At 48.0% G+C, this 21,137-nt stretch overlaps 1 protein-coding gene and 1 pseudogene across 1 annotated transcript; both read left to right on the top strand.

The window, feature by feature from the left end:
- Positions 1-1,375: 1,375 nt before the first annotated feature.
- On the top strand, positions 1,376-3,584 carry LOC117719310 (TBC1 domain family member 15 pseudogene; annotated as a pseudogene).
- A 4,951-nt stretch (positions 3,585-8,535) lies between these two features.
- Positions 8,536-19,909, top strand: Krt79 (keratin 79). The gene is made up of 9 exons (XM_034516613.2): positions 8,536-9,003; positions 10,641-10,858; positions 12,329-12,389; positions 12,487-12,582; positions 17,354-17,518; positions 17,721-17,846; positions 18,365-18,585; positions 19,071-19,105; positions 19,332-19,909. Exons 1-9 carry the CDS (start codon positions 8,536-8,538, stop codon positions 19,535-19,537), a joined length of 1,596 nt encoding a protein of 531 aa, XP_034372504.1. The 3' UTR covers positions 19,538-19,909.
- The last annotated feature ends 1,228 nt before the right edge of the window (positions 19,910-21,137 follow it).

Genomic DNA, 21,137 nt, shown 5'->3' with positions numbered 1-21,137 from the left:
ATTAAGTCCGTCTGCTTGAACTTACTCTGGTCCCAACCTTAGTTGGCTCTCTGCTCCTTCTTCCTAAGTCTGCATCAAGTTTTTCCTCCTCCTAGAACTCTTTTCTACTGTCCCAAGTCTGAGCTGCAGGACCCCTCCTGTGCCCTACACATCATGGTTGCTCTGTTGCAGTCCTTGGCTATACACTTGGTTCTGATGGGGGAGACCCTGTGTCTCTATTAGCCTGGCACCACTTGGCTGTGTTTTGTCTCCCTGCACACAGGAAAGGGATCTCATGGGGATTTGAAATGATGTCCCTGGCTCCAGTGGATCCCTGGCTCCAGTGGATCCCTGAACCTGTCTGAACTTGAGCCTAGAAATGTTTTTCTTTTCTTTCAGAAAACTCTGAGGGAAGCCATTCATGTGGGAGTCAGGGTTGGGGCTAGGAGGTTCTGGGAGGATTGACTGGATTCTCCACCCACTCTGCATGCTGTGTGGGTCTCTTTAATGTTTCTTCCCTGTTCCCTTTACTGTCTTGGGCCCTGGAGAGAGGCAGCTTGACCATGCTGTCAGCTCTGTGGCCTGGGCTGAGGGATGTCTTGAAGTTCTGCTTCTGTACCAGGGAGAGGGCAGTTGCAGGATTCTTCATTTCTTATCTGGGAAGAAGCCATGCATGCCTACCTGTGTGCAGAAGACACGGGAGGGCGCTTGGGTCCAAGCGCTAACACTCCTGGTGATGTGACTTTGACTCAGTACACAATCTCTTTCCATGCGTCAGTGATCTCATCCGTAAGAAGACTCTGAGAACAACCCAGAGTGGTAGCTTGGTCTGCAATCTCAGATTTAAGAGGCTCAGAAAGGAGAATTTTCATGAGTTCAAGGACAGCCTAGGCTACATGGGTTCCAGAAGCCTAGGCTACAGAGTGAAGTGAGATCCCATCTCAGGACAAACAGACAGACAAACACAACAGAAGCAGCAGCAGCAGCCACCACCACCACCACCACCACCACCACCACCACCACCACCACCACCACCACCACCACCACCATCACTGCCGCCTCTCACTGCCCAACCCCAGACAGAGTAATTCATCTGAGTCCTAGTGAAGTACACCTTCTCTTTCTCCTCTCCAGGGAAATTTTATCACAAGGGCTCAGCTTCTTACAATGTGCTTTGGTGAGGGTCTTAGGGAGGGACTCACGGGTGTTTGTTTGGGAGGTGAGTTCTTGATTGCCCTCTGAGAAGCATGTGTATCACAGAAGTTAGCTTGGGAATGTTCTTGACTACTGGGGCCTCCATTGTACTTCTAATGGAGGACTTTTAAAAAAATTTCTTTCGAGAGACACATGAGGTTCTGCTACGTCATCACCAGGCACGTGCGAGGAACATGGCGGCGGGCGTTGTGAGCGGGAAGATTATATATGTACAAGAAGGGGTATATATTCACTCATCTTGTGGAAAGGCAAATGACCAAGATAGCTTAATTTCCAGAATATTGCGTGTTTTAGAAAAGGATGCTGAAGTAATAGTGGACTGGCGACCATTGGATGATGCTTTAGAGTCTTCTAGTATTTTGTATGCTGGAAAGGACTCCAGTTCAGTTGTAGAGTGGACTCAGGCTCCAAAAGAGCGAGCTCACAGAGGATCGGAACACCAGGACAGTTATGAAGCAGAATGGGACATGGTTAATACAGTGTCGTTTAAGAAGAAACCACATACCAATGGAGATGCTCCAAGCCATAGAAATGGGGAAAGCAAATGGTCATTCCTGTTCAGTTTGGCAGACCTGAAATCAATCAAGCAAAGCAAAGAGGGTATGGGCTGGTCGTATTTGGTCCTCTGTCTAAAGGATGACATCATGCTTCCTGCTCTGCACTTCCATCAAGGAGATAGCAAACTACTGATCGAGTCTCTTGAGAAATATGTGGTGTTGTGTGAATCATCACAAGATAGTAGAACACTTCTTGTCAATTGTCAGAAAAAGAGTCTTTCACAGTCTTTTGAAAATCTTCTTGATGAACCAGCATATGGCTTAATACAAAAAATTAAAAAGGATCCTTATAGAGAAACCATGGCAGGATTTTCCAAAGTTACAAACTACATTTTTGATAGTTTTCGAGGCAGCGATCCCTCTACACATCAACGACCACCTTCAGAAGTGGCGGATTTTCTTAGTGATGCTATTCCAGGTCTAAAGATAAATCAGCAAGAAGAACCAGGATTTGAAGTCATCACAAGAATTGATTTGGGAGAGCGACTTGTTGTTCAAAGGCGGGAACCAGTGTCCCTGGAAGAATGGATCAAAAGCCTGGACTCTGAAGGAAGAGAGTCCTAAAGGTAGAGAGCATGAAGCAGAGGATATTCAGAGGGGGTCTTAGTCATTCATTAAGAAAACAAGCATGGAAATTTCTCCTGGGTTATTTTCCCTGGGATAGTACCAAAGAGGAAAGAACTCAATTACAAAACCAAAGAACTGATGAGTACTTCAGGATGAAACTGCAGTGGAAGTCTGTCAGCGAGGCACAAGAGAAGAGAAATTCATGCTTGAGAGACTATAGGAGTCTGATTGAGAAAGATGTCAACAGAACAGATCGAACAAACAAGTTTTATGAAGGCCAAGATAACCCAGGGCTGATTCTGCTTCACGACATTTTGATGACCTACTGCATGTATGACTTTGATTTAGGATATGTACAAGGAATGAGCAACTTACTTTCCCCCCTTTTGTATGTGATGGAAAATGAAATGGATGCCTTTTGGTGCTTTGCCTCTTACATGGACCAGATGCATCAAAAATTTGAAGAACAAATGCAGGGCATGAAGACCTAGTTAATCCAGCTGAGCACCTTACTCAGATTGTTGGACAGTGGATTTTGTAGCTACTTAGAATCCCAGGACTCTGGATATCTATATATTTGCTTCAGACGGCTTTTAATCAGATTTAAAAGGGAATTTAGTTTTCTAGATATACTGCGATTATGGGAGGTAATGTGGACTGAACTGCCCTGTAAGAATTTTCATCTTCTTCTGTATTGTGCTATCCTGGAATCAGAAAAGCAACAGATAATGGAAAAGCATTATGGCTTCAATGAAATCCTTAAGCACATCAATGAATTGTCCATGAAAATTGATGTGGAAGACATACTGTGTAAAGCAGAAGCAATTTCCCTACAGATGGCACAGTGCAAGGAATTGCCTCAAGCAGTTTGTGAGATCCTGGGACTTCAGGACAGTGAAGTTACAACGCCAGATTCCGACACTGATGAAAATGTTGGCACTCCTTGTCCCATATCTGCATTTCCAAGTAGCACCTTGCCCATCCTTGCTGCCAGTGAAGCCAAAAACGACAGTCCAGCAAGACATTAGCATCCCCAAATGCCTGCAGATCAACACCTGCATGATCATTTGTCTTAACATTTTTTTAAGAGATACTTTGTTGCAATTCCTTTTTAAGTACATAAAAGGTAGACATTTACAGTCTTGGTATTGATCATGCTTTAAGTTTTATGGAAAGACAGTGTACTGATGTTCTTGCTTTAAAGCTTTGCAAAGTTCTGAACTAATTATTTTTGTAGTTACTTCTACCAAATAGCCTTTCCTTTTCAGTAACATTCCTTAATATTTTTATAGCTAAGCACATTTTATTTTGTTGCTGGTGAGCTGGTATTGGATAAATACTACAAGTGGAAGCCTTGGAAATTATGCACTTTGAAAAGCATTCACTGTGTTTACTCTTTAGTGGGCTTTGGACTTGATTAAATTAAATGTTGAGCCTTTATAAAGCATTCTAAGCTGAGAAGTAAATTGTTACTCAGTGATGAAATTTAAAATACAAACAAATTTGGTTTTTCTATTGTTTACAACAATATTCATCTTAACTATTTATGCTGGTTGAATATGATTTAAATAAGACATTTTTACCAACATAGCTAGTATGTGGATAAAGAACTATTTCAACCTTAGCAGCTGGATTGGCAGTATGTTTTTTGTTTTTTGTTTTTGTTTTTTTTACAAAGAACTTTTTTTCACTTGAATATAGGCTATATATGTATATATATATACTATTTATGAGTATAAGAAAGCATAGTCCTATTTTCTTTAACTGAATAAACTTGACTATTGATTTATATAAGCTGATTCAACAAAATTAATACATGGCTTCAATATAAGATCTTTTTCAAAACTATTTTCTTAACTGAACATTTATTTAATGAGACTACATTGAACCCTGTTTATACCTGGTACAAATTACTGTAACCTCTTTACTAATAATGTTTATTACCTTTCCTAATATTGCACTAATCGGTTAATCAGATCTTTACATTTTTAAAAATATTCTTTGCAAAAAGCTTATGTCAGAAATTTCCAGGCACTGTCATGAGTCTCAAAGGAACATTTTTTGTATATGAATGAAGCTGTTTTTACCATGCAGTGTTGCATGGTTTTAAGTTCTGTAGAATTACCATAACAAATTTCGTTTTAATTGTAATTTGTTAACTCTTGTACATATCATTAAAATAAAATCAAAGCTAAAAAAATTTCTTTCATTAAATAATTAAATTTGAGCCTACAGGGTCAAAGGCTGGCTTGGAACTACGTAAACCAAACTATTCTCAAACTCATGATTAACCTACCTTAGCCTCCCAACACTGTGATTACAAACATGAGCCGCCATCACATAAAACAAATGAAGATTTTTTTTTCTAAATTTTACTTTCTTCTTCTCTTTCTCTTCCTCTTCTTCCTCCTCCTCCTCCTCTTCCTCCTCCTCCTCCTCCTCCTCCTCCTCCTCCTCCTCCTCCTCCTCCTCTTCTTCTTCTTCTTCTTCCTCCTTCTTCTGGTCTGTGTGTGTGTATGTAAGTTAGGCCAGGTAACAACTTTTAGGACTTGATTTTCTCCTTTCCAGGTGTGAGGGAAAGGGATGAAACTTTGATCTCTAGGTTTATACAGTAAAATGCTTTTATCCACTGAGCCATCTCCCTGTCCCCAGATGAGGAACTTGTTAATGGTCTTGTCCTAAAGCACATAGTAGGTCTAGCCCATGCAGTGAACTGTGCTCAGCCCTCACCTCTTTTCACAGCCCTGATTTTTTTTTTTTGTTGTCATGAGCTGAAGTGAGCTTATAGGAAGGATTTTACCTCCCGAATCTTAACAAGGACCAGGAGGCCAGGGACTCAAAACCACAAGAAGCTGGGAAGCAGCCCCAACCTCTCTAGTGAATGGGTTAACTGTTTCAATTTACCTGGGACCAAGGAGACTTTCAAACTAGACAGGCCAAGGAGAAGCCTTGCCCTGCCCAGAGTTGAGGAGGCATGAGACTTGGCATGGAACAAGAGAGTAGTTTCTGGAACAGTGGGGAGGGACCCCAGGGAGAAGCGTGCGCTGGAGGGTGGGAGTTAGCAAGAATCCGAATTTCTCTCCCTTTGGATCTCTATTTTGGTTATCCTCATTGGAAGAAGGAAACAAGAGAGCAGCGCCCAGCTGTGAGGAAGGTAGGGGTGGCTCTAAGGTAGGATGGAGACAAGGGAGCACAAACAGAGCTGGGGGAAGGCCTGCCAACCCTACATGTAAGGTGCCCAGGGCACACTGGGTCACACAGCTGTCTCTTGGTACGCACTGATGATAACACCGAGTCTTACTAGACTGAAAAGTCCTTCTTCTCTTGGGAGGCATCTTTCCCGGAGTTTTCCATGCAGTTCAGCATCCACATTGTTAGGCATTAGGGATACAAGTTGCCATTATCAGCTATTCTGACCCACGCTATTGGAGGCAGTAGCATTAAATCCCCCATGCTCTTGTCTCCTGCTATCGGGGAATGCCGGCAGGTGAGCGTCTCCGGAGTTGGCAGTCGAAGACTTGGTAGGCTGTAGTTCTTCGTTTGGAAACCCTCTCCCTGGACCTTCCTCCACAATGTTTGTGGGTGGCCACAGATGTGGATCAAGCCTAGGTGTTTACTGCCCATGGACCAAACCTTGGCAGGAGGCTCACTTCCTTAATTCATACACAGTAGCCATTAAATCACCTCTCAAGTGTTCTTCTGTTTCCCAGAGCTGCTGTGGCATCCTTTTTAGCAGGAGACCTCTGGAGAGCTGGTGGCTTGATTCATGAATCTTTGTGTTCTTTACTCCTGTTTACAATTGTTCCCATATAAACTCCACTAGTTAGTTACAAAGCTCTGGCGTTTCCTCTGGAAAGACTCTAGAAGCCAGGTGTAGTAGTGCATGGGTGTCACTTCAGGTGAGAGGATCAGGAGTTTAATGTTATTCTTGGCTACCCAGAGAGTTTAAGGTCAGTTTGGTCCACATAAAATCAGGGTATGTGTGTGCTATGCAAAAAAGACTTCCAAAGAACGATCGAGCTTGACGTCTAAAATCAGCCACAGAGCCACAAGCTACAAATGGCAGAGGAGGCAAAGCGACCACACAGGACCCTGCCTGAGGTGATCCATCAGGCTGGGAAGGGAAGGCTGTCTGTGAGAAGCAACCTCGTCTCCCAAGAGTGTGCCTGGGTTGCATAGGTATCTGCCACTGCTCTCCCAGTGCAAAGCCTGGCACAGAGAGCATGCTTGTAGATACATACATGAGTCGCATGCCTGAATGCTAGTCTTTGAGGCGGGGTATGTTTATATTTACAGTTCCACTCCCACTCCCACCAACCCAGCCATACAGTGACTCACAACACTGCCTGACATCATCTTCCTGCCCAGAGGACCATGGCAGCAGCCTGGAGGCTAGGCTCCACTCACACAGCTATCTCTTCTCCCACGCTGCCAGGCGGAGATAAGGGAGCCTGAGAAAGTGTTCTCAGCCTGGGGAAAGGAGACGGAGGTTGGTTGGTGGGAGAAGATGGCTCATTCCAAGGGCATTGTTTTCCTGAAGGACTTCTATGGTGGGTTATGTTTAGATGAGGTTCAGAGAGGTGGAGAGTATCCCAAAGGCACGCAGGTCAGTGAGCACTGGTCTTTCAGCCCAGCTCTCCCAAATGCCTGCCGTTCTAAGTTCAAGCAGGGAAGGCAGTCTTGTTGGTGGCATTAAGGGGCTACTTCTGTGGCTCTTCATGACTGGTAGGAGCTGGGTTCAACAGTTCAAGTGAACAGGAGCCACTTGAATATCCCAGTGGCCCTAGGGAAAAATTCCCAGCTTCCTTTGGAGCCTAGAGGCCACCATCCTCACTCGGGTCTTCTGCATCTCTGTTGGGATCCCAGCTCTAGCCTGGCAGAATCAATACTGCCCCATCTTTGCCTTAACCCAGTCTCTGTCCTTCTGCCCTCTGCTTGCTGGATGATGGAGAGGTGAGGGGGGGCCAGTCTCAAGGTTCACTCCCACTGTCTGTGATCCGGTGTCTGAAGTCTCTCCAACTCTGCTAGGACTGAGCTTGGTTCTAGAAGCCTGAACTGGGAAGAGAGTGGAGGCCGGCGTGAAGTGACCGGGAGTGTCCATGTTCTTCTAAACTGAGCAGGCGGAGTCCTCGTGGACAGGGAAGGAGAAGGTTGATGAGCCACTTAGGGCTTCTTGGATGTGTGTGCATCTTCAGTTATTCCAAAATGGTTGGGTCCCCCTGGAAAGGCTCCACCAAGGAAAAGCTTAGGGGTGGTCACAGTTCTTTGCTTACCTCCAGTTCTAGGAAAGGCAGCTGGGGTCCTAAGCCTCAACACCCTGCTTGTGGAGACTGAGCACTTTTCTTTTTTTGTTCTTTTTCTTTTTGGTTTTGAGACAGGGTGGCCTTGAACTTTTGACCCTCCTGCCTTCACCTCTAAAGTGCTGGGATATAGGTGTGCACTACCATGCCTGGTTAGAGCCAAAGCCATCTAACCCACATTGTGTGCCCAGTCAGGCATATGGCTGGGCAGGGACCCTCCTTTCGTCCTTGGGTCCTCTTTGCCTCACACAGGGTTCCCACCCACCAGACACCTGCCAGTATAGACAGAAGAGCACCTGCCCCACCCCTGCACTGTCACCTGTGCCCCCCACACTGGACCTGCCAAGAGACAGGAGGCTGTGGGCTGGGAGGGGTGGGACTGGAGCAGGCCTGGGCACCCTCTCTACAACCCATTGCCCAATGCACCTTCCCTTGCCACCTGCACAGCGCTGGGCCCTGGGGCCTTGGCTTACCACAAGGCCCTGGGACAAACCCCACAACACAGAGCCCCATTGACAGCAGGCCATCAGAGCTGCGTAGGAGGAGACCAAGCCAGCCACTGGGTGGTGAGGGTAACTGTAGCAGCCCTATCATCCTGTTCCAAGTGAGGAGAGCTTACCGGGTGGGGTTGGGTGGGGGTGGGGAGAGTGGGGGTGGGGTGCTTCCCACCTCAAATAGTCTCTGCTCAGGAGCAACGCTTCAGTCTCAGTGATGGCTGGGCGAGGCCCTCCCACATCCCGGGGGAGAGGGGTTCCCCCCCACCCCGGGGCCCCTCCCTCTCACCTGTGGTAATCACAGCAGGAGTGTGTGGAACCCAGGGCCGGCCCAGTTGGGTAAAGATAAAAAGCCCTTTGGTGGCTCAGTAGTTCACTACGGCTGGCTTCCTCTTGCTCTCAGCTGCCTTCTCACTGACAATCATGCGGTCCTCTTTGTCCAGGCAGACTTTCTCCACTAAAGGAGGCTTCAGCTCTAACTCAGCCAGTGGAGGTGGCGGGAGTCAGATGCGAACCAGCTACAGCTCAGTGACTATGTCTAGGAGCAGCGGTGGTGGCGGTGGGGTCCGCTCTGGGTCCAGATCCGGGGCCTTTGGCAGCCGGAGCCTCTACAACTTGGGAGGCAAGAATATCTCTGTCAGCGTGGCTGGTGGGGTCTCCTCTGGCCGGGCGCTAGGAGGCTTTGGCAGTGGGGCCTATGTGGGCCTAGGGGCTGGCAGGCAGACATTTGGGCCAGTGTGTCCTCCTGGGGGGATCCAGGAAGTCACTGTCAACCAGAGCCTGCTGACGCCTCTCAATGTGGAGATAGACCCTGAGATCCAGCGGGTGCGCACCCAGGAGCGCGAGCAGATCAAGACCCTCAACAACAAGTTTGCTTCCTTCATTGATAAGGTGGGTGGGCAAAACCAGGGCGGGGTGGGATGAAGCGGAAACTCTAATGTGGGGTGGTCTGGGCAAAGGCAGTTTTTTACCATGTGCATTAGGTTGTTAGGGTTGGGTGACTGACTGTGGTTTTTGCCTACCTGAGGTTGGGGCTAAAACCTGGTGGCTGGGGTTTCTTTGGTGAATGAGGGGCCCAGCCCAACTGTATTGGAGCCTTTCCTATGGTATCATTCATACCGTTAAGCAGCAGCCTTACCCAATTATTAAAAGATGTGTGGTCCCCAGTGTTCCTGTTAGGGAGTTGGCCTTTAATGACTTGAGTCATTTTGTAGCCGTGGGCAACCGTGCATGGCTCAGGAAACCTACATATCATCCACGGTTGGAGCCTTGGAATTCTGTCTGTCCTCTCCAGCTGAAGAAGCCTCAGGGTCCCACACAATGAGAACAGGGAGGGCAAGAGGAAGCCCTTTGCCTGGCGCCCTGTTCCAGCCAAGATTTTCAGTTTGGGGTGGACCACAAGGAGGGTGGCCAGTGAACAGTTTGAATATTACACTCTGGGAGGGTTCTGGACCCCTATCCCAGGGTGACCGGGATCACTCTGGTGCCACCTGTATCATTTCTTGCTCCATTCCTTCAGCACTGTGTACCTTGGCTCTGAGCCTGGGCTGCAGGAGTCGGGCTGAGGGATAACTCCATGATTTGCACTTCAACACAGAAGGGCCCTTTCCCCTCTCTCTTGTGTTACCTTCGGGGTTCCACGAGAAGCCTGGATAGGTGATGCTTTGGCCATTTTTACAGTTTGAAAACTGAGACTTAGAGTGGTCCTGAGACTTGTCCAGGACCACACAGGTATGTGAGGCACGGGCATAACTGTGACGAAGGCTGCAGAACTCCACAGTCCTGAGCACCAAGGCATATGTGCTACAGGGCTCCTGGCCAAGTGACTAGGCCTGGGGTTCTGTGGAGGTGGCACCTGGAGGGACCGGGAGGCAGAGGGTAAGGGTAAGTGTCACCCACTTCTCACCCTTTCCCCTTGTGACTTTTGGTTCTCTTGTGAGCTGCTGTGTGGGTGCTAGAAATTGAGTCTGGATCCTATGGAAGAGCAGCCAGTGCTCTTAACTAGTGATCCATCCCCAGCTGTTTCTCTGATGCTATTTATTTATTCATTTTAAATTTTATTTATTTTAATTTTATTTATGTGTGCACATATGTCTGTATTAGTGTGTTGAATCCTCTGTAGCTCTCTGTGTATATGTATACACACACACACACACACACACACACACACACATATATATATATATATATATGTGCTGGGTTCAGAGGTGTGCAGTGTCACCCCCAGGCCTCTGTGATATTTTAGACAGTTGACTGATGCAGAATTGGTCTCATAAACACTGGCCTCAACCATTTTCATCCGGGACAAGTGGGAAAGTGAGACAGAGAACAGAATGAGTAGCTCAGGTGACCAGCACACACCTTTATTAACTCCTTAGAGTCCTTTCTGTCTGTCTGGACTGTTGTTTGAGCAGGAGTGCTCCCTCCCAGAGAGATGTAGAATGCACACCACCTCAGTGATGTTGGCCCGTGCTGTGCCAGATGCTGCTCCCCAGATGATGTCCACCCATCCTTCCTTCCCTGGTCAGGTACGCTTCTTGGAACAACAGAACAAGGTGCTGGAGACGAAGTGGGTGCTGCTGCAGGAGCAGAGCCAGAACACAGGGGTCACCAGGAGCCTGGAGCCTTTCTTTGAGAATTTCCTGAACAACCTGAGGAGGCAGCTGGATTTCCAGCAGAGCGAGCGGGGGCGGCTGAATATGGAGCTGAAGAACGTGCAGGATAATCTGGAGGACTTCAAGAACAAGTGAGGGACACTCATGCTCTCCTACGAGACAGAGGGTGACACTGTGGAAAAGACCACCCCCACCCAGGCAGAGCTGCTTCTTCTGGGGGCTGAGGCAGGGGCATGTTTGTGTGTGTGTTTCATGTTTGCTTATTGGTCGATTTGTTGTTGTTATTATTATTATTTTCAAACAGGGTCTCACTCTCTGCTCTCCTCTTGCTCAGCCTCAGGGATTACATGTATGATAACCTCACTCAGCTTAGTAATTGTAAAATGTCCTTTTTATTAGGTAGAGAGGATTGTGTTCTGAACCCCACGCTCGTCATCCACACTCAGCTCAGCCAATCTCACTTTGTTTCTCTCTTTTTCCTCTGCCTCCCTTCATGTCACCAAGCAAATCTAGCCACCTCATCACTTTCTTCATAAATATGTTTACTAGGTGTATGTGAGAGACTGGCCAGACAGACCCTCTGGAGAAGGGCGAACTAGAACAGGGTGGCCAAGCACGAAGTTCATTTTTATATCATGGTTCCTTTGATGGCAGTTACGAGTTAACAGCTCACAGCCCAGTGTGCTCAAGTTTATCTAGAGCATAATAATGTTATTTTTCTTCAGAAAAGCATCTGAGATACAAGAACAGTATATACATGACCATTCTCTAGATGCTGAGGAAGGCCACAGGCATCCCCGTGTTCTTGCCCATACTTACCAGCATTCCAGAGTCCCTTCTTGAGAAACACCAGCCCTGGACGTTCCTACGTCTGTGCCACAGGTTCCTCATATCCTCACATAATTTTAATCCAACTCCCAGCAGGTATATAAGTGAACTATTTATGCAGTTCATCTGCCTAACTTGACTTGACAAAACCTAAACAAAATACCACAGTCACATCTAAAATGTTCGGCATAGTGATTCCTCAGCCTCTCGGGATACCTAATATGGAATTTTCAACTGCTCCATGAATATCATAAATTTAGAAAAATGAGTCTTTGAATGGAGATCCAAATGGCCTTCCCACCACATATTTATAACACTAAAGGGTAATTTTAAAATAACTTTTCCTATAACTCGACACTGGTAGTTTCTAAACTAAATAGTATTATTATAGTATTGTTATAGTATTCTAAATAGTATTAGCAGAAGTGGTTGGGAAGGAGTTGATTGTTGAAAGTGGAGACAGAGGTCAGTCATTGTTGGCTCACTTGTTCTGTCTGGTAGAGCCTTTCAAGGGCTCTGATCCAAAGAATGACTTCCTGTAGTTCATGATAGTGTGTGAATTCAGTACCTCTTTCTTCCAAAAGGGGAAGGAAGTATTTAAACAATGGCACCCCCAAGCTTCTTCACTGTTTACTGCATTAAAGAACTGTTCCCCAAAATACTTCAAAGTGGTGGTAGAGTTCAGCCCATCAAGACTTGCTGGGAGGCAGGTGAACCCACTGCCTAAAAGACAGAACTGGTCTGAGCTGGCCTGAGTCTTCCTTGTATTACAGGTACGAGGATGAAATCAACAAACGCACTGCCTTGGAGAATGAATTTGTGTTGCTCAAGAAGGTGCGTGGGGTGGCGAGACTGGGGGAGGTCCTTCGGCTGCCAGGGTCTGGATGGATCTGGGGCGTGAGCGCTCTGCTTGCTCTCCCTCTCACCTCAGGATGTAGATGCAGCATACTTGGGCAGAAGTGATCTGCATGGCAAATCGGAAATCTTGAAACAAGAAATTGACTTCCTGCAAGAGCTCTACGAGATGGTAAGGAGACAGATGGGTAGACATGATTGGCACACATTCATGTATCACTGGAGAGTCACCCACGGAGGTGTGAACTTACCAGTATTACTTAACTGGTAAAAGTTTGGAGCCTACGGGATGGGGCAGGGTGTGGTTGCACATGTTTTTAACCCTAACATTTGGAGGTAGAGGCAGGTGGTGTGAATTTGAGGCCAGCATGGTCTTCATAGATGTTCTAGGCCAGCCAGGGTGAGACACTCTAAAAAATCTTGTGACCCCACCCCCTTAATGAGTACAACCTCTCATAAATAGATGCTTTCAGCAGGGCTAGGCCCTGAGCCAGCTTTGTGCATACTTCTCTCAAAAACTCCACTATGTAGGTGCTATTGTGCCCATTTGAGAACCAATGGTGCTGTGGTTTAGAGTAACTACTTCTTGGTCACAGAACTAGTGCGAGGCAGTCCTCCCAACCCTCTACCCTGTTTTGGTTGCTCAGTTTGAAATGGGATAGCAGGAATGGGCCAACAGGGACTGTGTTCCTGGTTGGTGCAGTAGGGTAGTGGATGGTTCAGAAACTCCAAGACAGGTCTCGGGAGACAGGGAGTCTTGCAGACTAGAACATGAGGGTTGAGCTTAGTGGGCATTTACTAGAGAAGCAGATATTCCCAGGATCAGCAGGGACCTCCCAGCTAATCTTCTGTTTAGGGCAAAACCCCTCTGTGCCAGCCAGCCAGGGGGCTCGTGTAACCTCTACCCAATGCCCCAGGTGCAGGGTGCTTGTTGCCTGTGAGGGCAGCTGTTGTTACTCTGTTAAAAGGTGACTTGAATGAATTTTATGACAATGATGAAAAGAGGCATTGAGAGGTCAGGAAATGTATTCAGAAGACGAATGGGGAAGGAGATTGGGTATTTACTTATGCACCTCAGCGTTCCTGTGGCTCATGTACTGTTTTAGAGAACATCTTATTGTCCTAGGTGCTTAGACAATCGCTGGAGGTTTTCACATGAATGCTTTCAAGAGAGGTGTGCACATACTTTTCTCCAGTAATTAGGTAGTTGAAAAAAGTGTGTACATGTGTGCTTGCATATGTGTGTGCATGTGTGCATGCTTGTGTGTACATGCATGCATATGTGTGTGTATGTGTGTGTTTGTAGATGTGTGCATGCTTGTATGTATGTGTATACATGTATGTGTGTATGTGTGTGTGTTTGTGTGTACATGCCTGCTTGCATGTATGTGTGCATTTGTGCTTGCTTGCATGTGTGTGCATGCATGTGTGCACATGTGTGTATGCATGCATGCATATATGTATGTATATGTGTGTGTATGTGCATTCTGGGAATGGAACCAAGAAGTAGGCAAGTGCTGTATCACTGAGTGGTATCTCCAGCTATTAGTCCCCACCCCCCCCCCCTTTTTTTTTTTTCCGAGACAGGGTTTCTCTGTGTAGCCCTGGCTGTCCTGGAGCTCACTCCGTAGACCAGGCTGGCCTCAAACTCAGAAATCTGCAGCTATTAGTTTTTGAAACAAGGCCTTGCTGTATAATGTACCCTAGTCTGGAACTCACTGTGTAGTCCAGGGTGGTCTGAAACTCACAGCAGCTCTCTTGCCTCAGCTTGCTCCCCAGATGCTGAGATTATATGCTTGTTCTACCACATCTGACAGTAGAGTATTTATAAAAATAAAAGAGTTAACGCCCCCTTCCTCCCCTTTAATGCTACTGAGGTGTATACCATCATACAATGCTATGTAAGCCCTCGGGCACTGGATCACCCTATCCCATGTGTTGGTGGTACTATGCTCTGTTCTGTATTTTTTTTTCAAACTGGGTAAATGTTCTGTTTTGACTTTTAAATTAAAAATATTTTTATGTTTACTAGTTTTTGAGGAGCTCATTTAGCTCAGGCTAGCCTCAAACTGGCCATGTAGCTGAGAATGACTGAAGTCTTGATCTTCCTGGGCTGAGATTACAGGTGTGCATAGGTACTCCTGGTTTATAGGGTGCTGGGGATTGAACACGGGGCTCTGTGCTTGCTAGATAAGCACTCCATGAACTAAGACAAGGCTAGCTCCTCCTGTTCAGGTCTTTGATGACACTTCCATGTAAGCGACTGATGGAGGTGATAAGGGGGTGAGGGTTAAGAACAGAGTCCTAGGGGTCTCTTTTGGTGACTTCCCAACACAGTATTGTTTTATTAATCAAGATTGCATAGTTAAAGGGCCCAGGGTACTTTAACATCCAATTAAACAAGATGGTGTGGTACTTTATGCCTATAATATCGTACTTGGGAGACTGAGGCAAGAGGACTCAGGTTCAAGGCCAGCTTGGACAATACATGTGAGGACCTGTCACCTGACCACCAATATCTTTAATATACGATCTTTTGGAGCACATTACCCTGTCTTATTTTTAATTAAATAATATTTATTTGTAATGAGTGTGTGTGTGAGTGTGTGCGTGTGTGTGTGTGTGTTCACACAGGGGTCAGAGGTCCAGATATGACTCTGGACTCCTCATCCTTGTTTCTTTGGGATGGCTCAGTGTTCATCCTCCTAGGATCGGCCCTTCTGGGCTAGACTCTGAGGTTGCCTAGGTCAAGGCCCCCTTTGGGTTTCTGTTTCCTGGATTTCCAGTTTGAAGACTGTTCTCTGTGAAAGGTGCGAGGCAGATGACACAGTAGTGGAGTTGTTGACTTCTGGGTCTTCTGCAGACTCTGGTCCAGTGTCACTCCTGTCCCCTTGCATTCTCAGCTTTTCTGCTGTCCTCGCTCTGGTTAGCCAGGTGGAGCTCAACCGAAGGGATTCTGAGTGTTTCCCCGTTTCTCTTTGCTGGGGATTCATGGCAGTCTCTCATGAGTTAGGATGTCCCTGTCCACTCTCATGCTCTATTGTCTGTTCTCATGTTTCAGGCTTGGCTCTGCTCTGCTCAAAGCATGGAGCTGACTTACCCAGCATCCCTTTCTATCACTCTACCTCACTTACTTAACAAGCTTTTATGGGGTTCCTCCCACATAACAAGTAAGACAAAGTTCTTGCCCTTAGGGTCAGGTTCTTAAGTAAGGAAAGCCCTGCCGAGACAGGCTCAAGGTGCCAAGGCACACAGGGAGGCTGTGGTGGGGGTTCTTTTGGAGGGCAGGGGAGAGGAGGCCCTCTGAGGACACAACTGTAATGGATCTTAAAGAAGAGCTATCATTCAGAAGCAGGCACAGGAAGGGATCACCTTGGCGTGGCCTTGGCATCAGAAGGCACAGTGTCTGTGGTGGCAGGAAGTTGGCAAGTTGGGAGATTTAAGTAAAAATATAGAAAGGAAAGACAGCTGTGGACCATGTGGAAGGACTACTTCCTGTCAAAGAGTTCCTTTCAGGGCAAGAGAAGGGCCAGGCCAACAGTTCTTTTGCCATTCATGATGGTCAACCTGGCTCTCAGAATTCAATTCCATGCTCTGGGTTTGTCCATGACACCTCTGGAGGGTGACCTCAGAACCCTAGGCCCCTAACTTCTGCCACTTCTCATTTCCAGTTTCAGTGACCTATTTCTTCCCACCCTTGTGTTTAGAACATAGCCAATGTCCCAAGCTGTCAGATACGGCTTTGGACGCCATCTCTGTCTCTGTCTCTTTCTCCCTTAACTCTTTTTGTCTGAGCCATTTCGGGATCTGAGGTCAGGTTCCCAAGGGTTAAAAAGGGTTCTTCTTACTGCTTTTTGATTTGGGACAAGTGACTTAGTCTCTCTGTGGAACTAGAAAAAGAAGTGTCCTGAAATCTAACTCATCGTGCTTGCTGAACAGCCAAGCTAGTGCCTGAACTACAGCAGCTACTTAGAAAGTGAAGGGTGTTGATATCCCTGTCTCTCTCTTCTTCTCTCCCTCCCGCCCTCTCTCTCTGTGTCTCTCTCTGTCTGTTTTCCTGGGTTGTAAGTGTGTGTGCACACATATGTGTGTGTATGTATGTATGTATGTGCACACATGTATGTGTGTATATGCATGTGTGTGCATGTATGTATGTGTGTGACACACTAGGGTTACAGTGGGAATATAGAAGGTGACTTGACAGCTGGAGTTGAGGGCAGTCTGGTAGCAGCTCAGGGAGCTGAGGGATGACAGAGGGAGAGCCCCCTAGGAGCCAGTGTTGTGACCCAGTGAACGGATCACAGACCCTCAGCTTCCTGTTACCTTTACATCACCTTCCTGGTCACTGATGCATCTTTTAAAAAGGTAGTGGCCATAGAAATGCAAGGAGGACTTGAGAACACCGTGGTCTAGTGCATTGACTGTCGGAAGCCATCGAGGTTTGCGAGTGTCTGGCTTCTGTGTCATTCCCCTTTCCTTAGTACCCTGATAGGGGTTTCTATTCTGCCAAGCCTCTCTTCTCTGTTATCATCAGGGTCACAAGAGATGGTGGAGCAGGTAGTTTCCTGAACATGCCACTTTCCCTGAGGGCACAGAAGTAGCCTTCAGGCTAGCTGGGGAGTGCCTGTCTCCAGGGGATCTGACAATAACAGAAACCAGTGGATGTGCTAGCACAGAGCCAGGGTGGCACAGGGCAGGGAGGCACACTCTCCTTGTTCCCCTGATCTCTCAGCAGAAGACCTGAGGATCAACTGGGAGGATGTATGCCCACCTCACAACAGGGAGATGAATGTTCTTTTTCCAGTGGTAGATTCTTTCTAGGGAAGATCCCGAGGAAGCCTAGGATGTCCCTCTGAGGCCATGTAAGGGTCCTGTTCTGCATCCTTTGCTTCTGCCCAAGGCATAAGGCAGGACTCTGGTGGCAGCTGCTCTTATTTCTACAGGAGGTGAGCCAAGTGCAGACCAATGTGTCTGATACCAACGTGATACTGTCCATGGACAACAACCGCAGCCTGGACCTGGACAGCATCATCGCTGAGGTCAAGGCCCAGTATGAGCTGATCGCACAGAAGAGCCGGGCTGAGGCTGAGTCCTGGTACCAGACCAAAGTGAGTACATGACCAGCTTGGGTGTGCAGGCTCGGGGTGGACCTTCTCCTCTGGAGAGGCCTGGCCCACAGGGTCCTCAGAGCTGTGGGACCTGGTGTACTCAGCTCTCATGGGACTTCCAGCAGAGGGTAGGCTCTGGGACCAACGGTTATCAAGCGGGTCAGGGCTCTCAATATTCATTGACACCTTTTTTGGCCTCCAGTATGAGGAGCTGCAGGTGACAGCTGGGAAACACGGGGACAGCCTCCGAGACACTAAAAACGAGATTGCAGAACTCACTCGCACTATTCAGAGACTGCAGGGTGAGGCGGATGCAGCCAAGAAGCAGGTGGGCCATGGAGTCAGCCTGGAAAACTCAAAGTCTGGCTCATCAAGATCAACCTTTTCCTTTTGGAAAGGGGCTCCCAAGAGAAGTGACTGGGGTTCAGAGAGGGGAAGAGACTTGCCACAGGCCACACAGCGTGTGGTAGAGCATGTGGTATGACCTCTTTCCAAGGGACAAGACTATGACATCCTATTCCAAGATGTCAGTGTAGGGGGCAGGGGATGCTGATTCTATGTAGGTATGACCAAACCCTGTGGCTTCTTCTATAGATAGAACAAGGCTTTTGCCTGGCAGTAAGGTATTGTTCGTTTTACTTTTTCCAAAGCCCTGTGTGGATCTGCAGGAAGAATTGAGGTTATATTTTTGTGTTTCCTTACTGCTTCTACTAAATTCCCTTTCAGTTACATTGTCTCTGTTTTTCCCAGACTGTTTGGGTAGGGCGTGGGGCTCCTGGCTTAAGAGCAAAGGGGTGAATGGGATGATCCCGGACAATGTTCCCAATACCATTTTCCTGGGGGCAGTGCCAGCAGCTGCAGACAGCCATCGCAGAATCAGAGCAGAATGGGGAGATGGCCCTCAAGGATGCTAAGAAGAAGCTTGGAGATCTAGACACAGCTCTGCACCAGGCTAAGGAGGACCTGGCCCGGATGCTGCGTGAATACCAGGATCTCGTGAGCGTCAAGCTGGCCCTGGATATGGAGATCGCCACCTACCGAAAGCTGCTGGAGAGCGAAGAGAGCAGGTGGCAGCCCCTCTGCACAGCTTTTGGAAACCTGGATCTGTTTGTGGGGCAGAGGGTGGTGGTGGTCGTCTAGGGTGTCTCTCCTAGCTCTCCATGTTTCTGCTGCTCATTTCTTGGATGGATTGTCCATCTGTAACCCTTGGGGTGTCCAGGCTCGGCAGCAAGGTTTGTTTGGCTGGGACAGACTCAACTCCTTCATTTGAGAAAGATAGGAAGATTTGTCCTTAGGGATATCAGGACCTGTCAGTGGTCTCACAGGAAGCAGGGAGAGAGGGGAGGCTTTAAAGCCTCTGGCAGAACGGCCTTTAGGCTCCACTGGAAGGCCTTGAGATCCGGATTGCCCCATACTCCTACTACTTATGACTCTGGGTCTTGTCCTCAGGCCTTGGCACTGAGCTGGATGCACATAGAGGTAGAGGGAGAGAGGGAAGAAGTTCACATGGGTTCCCAGATCGCTAATTGCTCCGGACCCTTGTTTCCCCTAGGATGTCCGGAGATTGTCCCAGTGCAATCAGCATCTGTAAGTATCTACCCTCCACACCGCCCCTCTTCTGTCCCGCCCCTCCCATGCCTCGTCTAGGTCCTAAGGAGCCCTTCTATTAGATTCAGGGTCAAAGGGTCTGACAGTGTGAGCTTCCAGCGGTTTACCACATTACCCCACTCCAGTCGTTCGTGGGTTTCTGGGCTTCCCCCTGCCCCTTCCTGGCTCGACAGTTCTCTGGTCCTGAGCCTTTACTTGTTTGCAGCGGTGACCGGCAACTCTACCTCCGTGAGCGCAGGCGGCGCGGCTGGCTTCGGGAGTGGCCTCTCTCTGGGCGGGGCTGGCGGGGCCAGCAAGGGCGGCTTCGGTGCTAGTGTGAGCTATGGCGCTGCCAAAGGCGGTCAGGTCTCTGGGGGAACCTCCATCCTGCGGAAGACCACTACAGTCAAGACCTCTAGTCGGAGATACTAGCAACAAGGCTTTGCGGGTTGGGCCTTGGTCCTTACGCTGGCCATGGCTTCTCAGGACCACAGAGGCTGAGTATTTGTTGTGCACAATTTACATATAATTTGCATTTGGGAAAGGGCTCGAATTTACTCAGGTTTTTCTCCTTGGTTATGCAGTGGAATGGGAGGCAGATTAGGGTCACCAGCTGGTTGATTTTGGGGTGACCTGACCATTTATAGGGGGTTGGATGTCCAGTTCTACTTTTTCACCTCAGCAGATCTACTTTGAGTTCAGGGCAGGCCGGAGGAGGCAGAAGGGGTTGCCAGTGACCAGCAGCTCCTAACCCTCTCGCCAGAACAACCTTGTCACCTCATGTCCAAGTCCCTGTCTGTGCCTGTGATGTGTCTCAATAAACAGCAACCACCGCAAGCTGTATGTGGCTCCAGTCTGTCCCCCGGGGGAACAGGAATGTGCCAACTGGGCAGCACTCACATCTGGGGTGCTGACCTAATGCAGGCGGCAGACTCCTACACTGCTGCCTTCAGAACCAGGAGGACTTTGGGTAGATCTCACCTTTTGCCGCTATTGGCTGTGTGAACTTGGGCAGAGTCTTGATCTTCTCCAAGCCTAGTTTCTTCCTTTGTAGAAAGAGGGGCTGGGACTTGGACATGGACAGCATGTGCTTTAGGAAGCCCTCCCTTTCCTTCCCTAGACCTCAGGATTTTCTGCACAGACCTCAGGTGATTTCTCCTGTAACCCCCCGCGACCCCCCTCCCCCCCCACACATCTAGCCACCAATACGAACACACATTTAACTGGCTCTTGTGGACTTTATAGACACATTGATTTGCCCCAGGATTCAACAGGGACACAGGGCTCTCCAGTTTCCAACTTGGAAAATGGAGGTTTCTAGGAGTTAGTTTTCATATCCCTTGTAGTGACAGATGATATCACGGTGGTTAGGACTTTGGTTTCAAGCCCTGTCCCTTTTCTGCTGAAATTCCCTCCACTTTCCCTGTGTCCTGTCTCTGAGATCACATCCTTTCCTCAGCCCCTTGCATCTCCTCCCCAGCCTGTATTCCATTCCTCACTGACAGGCACAAGACTGAGGTCCAGCTGTTTCTGCACCATTCAACCTTGCCTACAGCTCAGTCAGAGCCTCCCTCCTGCCTGAATGCTGAACACTCCACACAGGAACTTAGGCTCTCAGTTGTGCTCCCCAGAGGACTCAGGAAGGCCTGTACAAGCAGAGATTCTGAAGCAAACCCTGTCTGGGGACACAGGGCTTTGACTTGGCAAACGACACCCCCTAAGTCCCCAACATCCCTGATCATTTTCTCCAGGGGCCTCACCAGCATTTTTAGACTTTTAGGGATGAGATCTCAGGCACTTGGATTCTCTGACACATTTCTTCAACAGCCCGTGGTGATTTAAACACTGTTGACCCCCATTTCCAGATGGGTAAAACAAAGCACAGAGTGGTTAGGTAACTTTTTAGGAACACAGAGCTGCATGCAGAGCCTTAAAAATGTTGCCCCAAAGTCCAGGTTTGTCACTGAGTTATGCTGCCCACAGAGAAAACGAAATCAATAGGCCGTCTAAACTGTTAGTTCATAGGATCCAG

Source organism: Arvicanthis niloticus, chromosome 13 (assembly GCF_011762505.2).
Source record: "Arvicanthis niloticus isolate mArvNil1 chromosome 13, mArvNil1.pat.X, whole genome shotgun sequence".
Taxonomy (NCBI): domain Eukaryota; kingdom Metazoa; phylum Chordata; class Mammalia; order Rodentia; family Muridae; genus Arvicanthis; species Arvicanthis niloticus.
The sequence above is the reverse complement of the archived record's forward strand: the minus strand, read 5'-3'. Positions and strand labels throughout refer to the sequence as shown.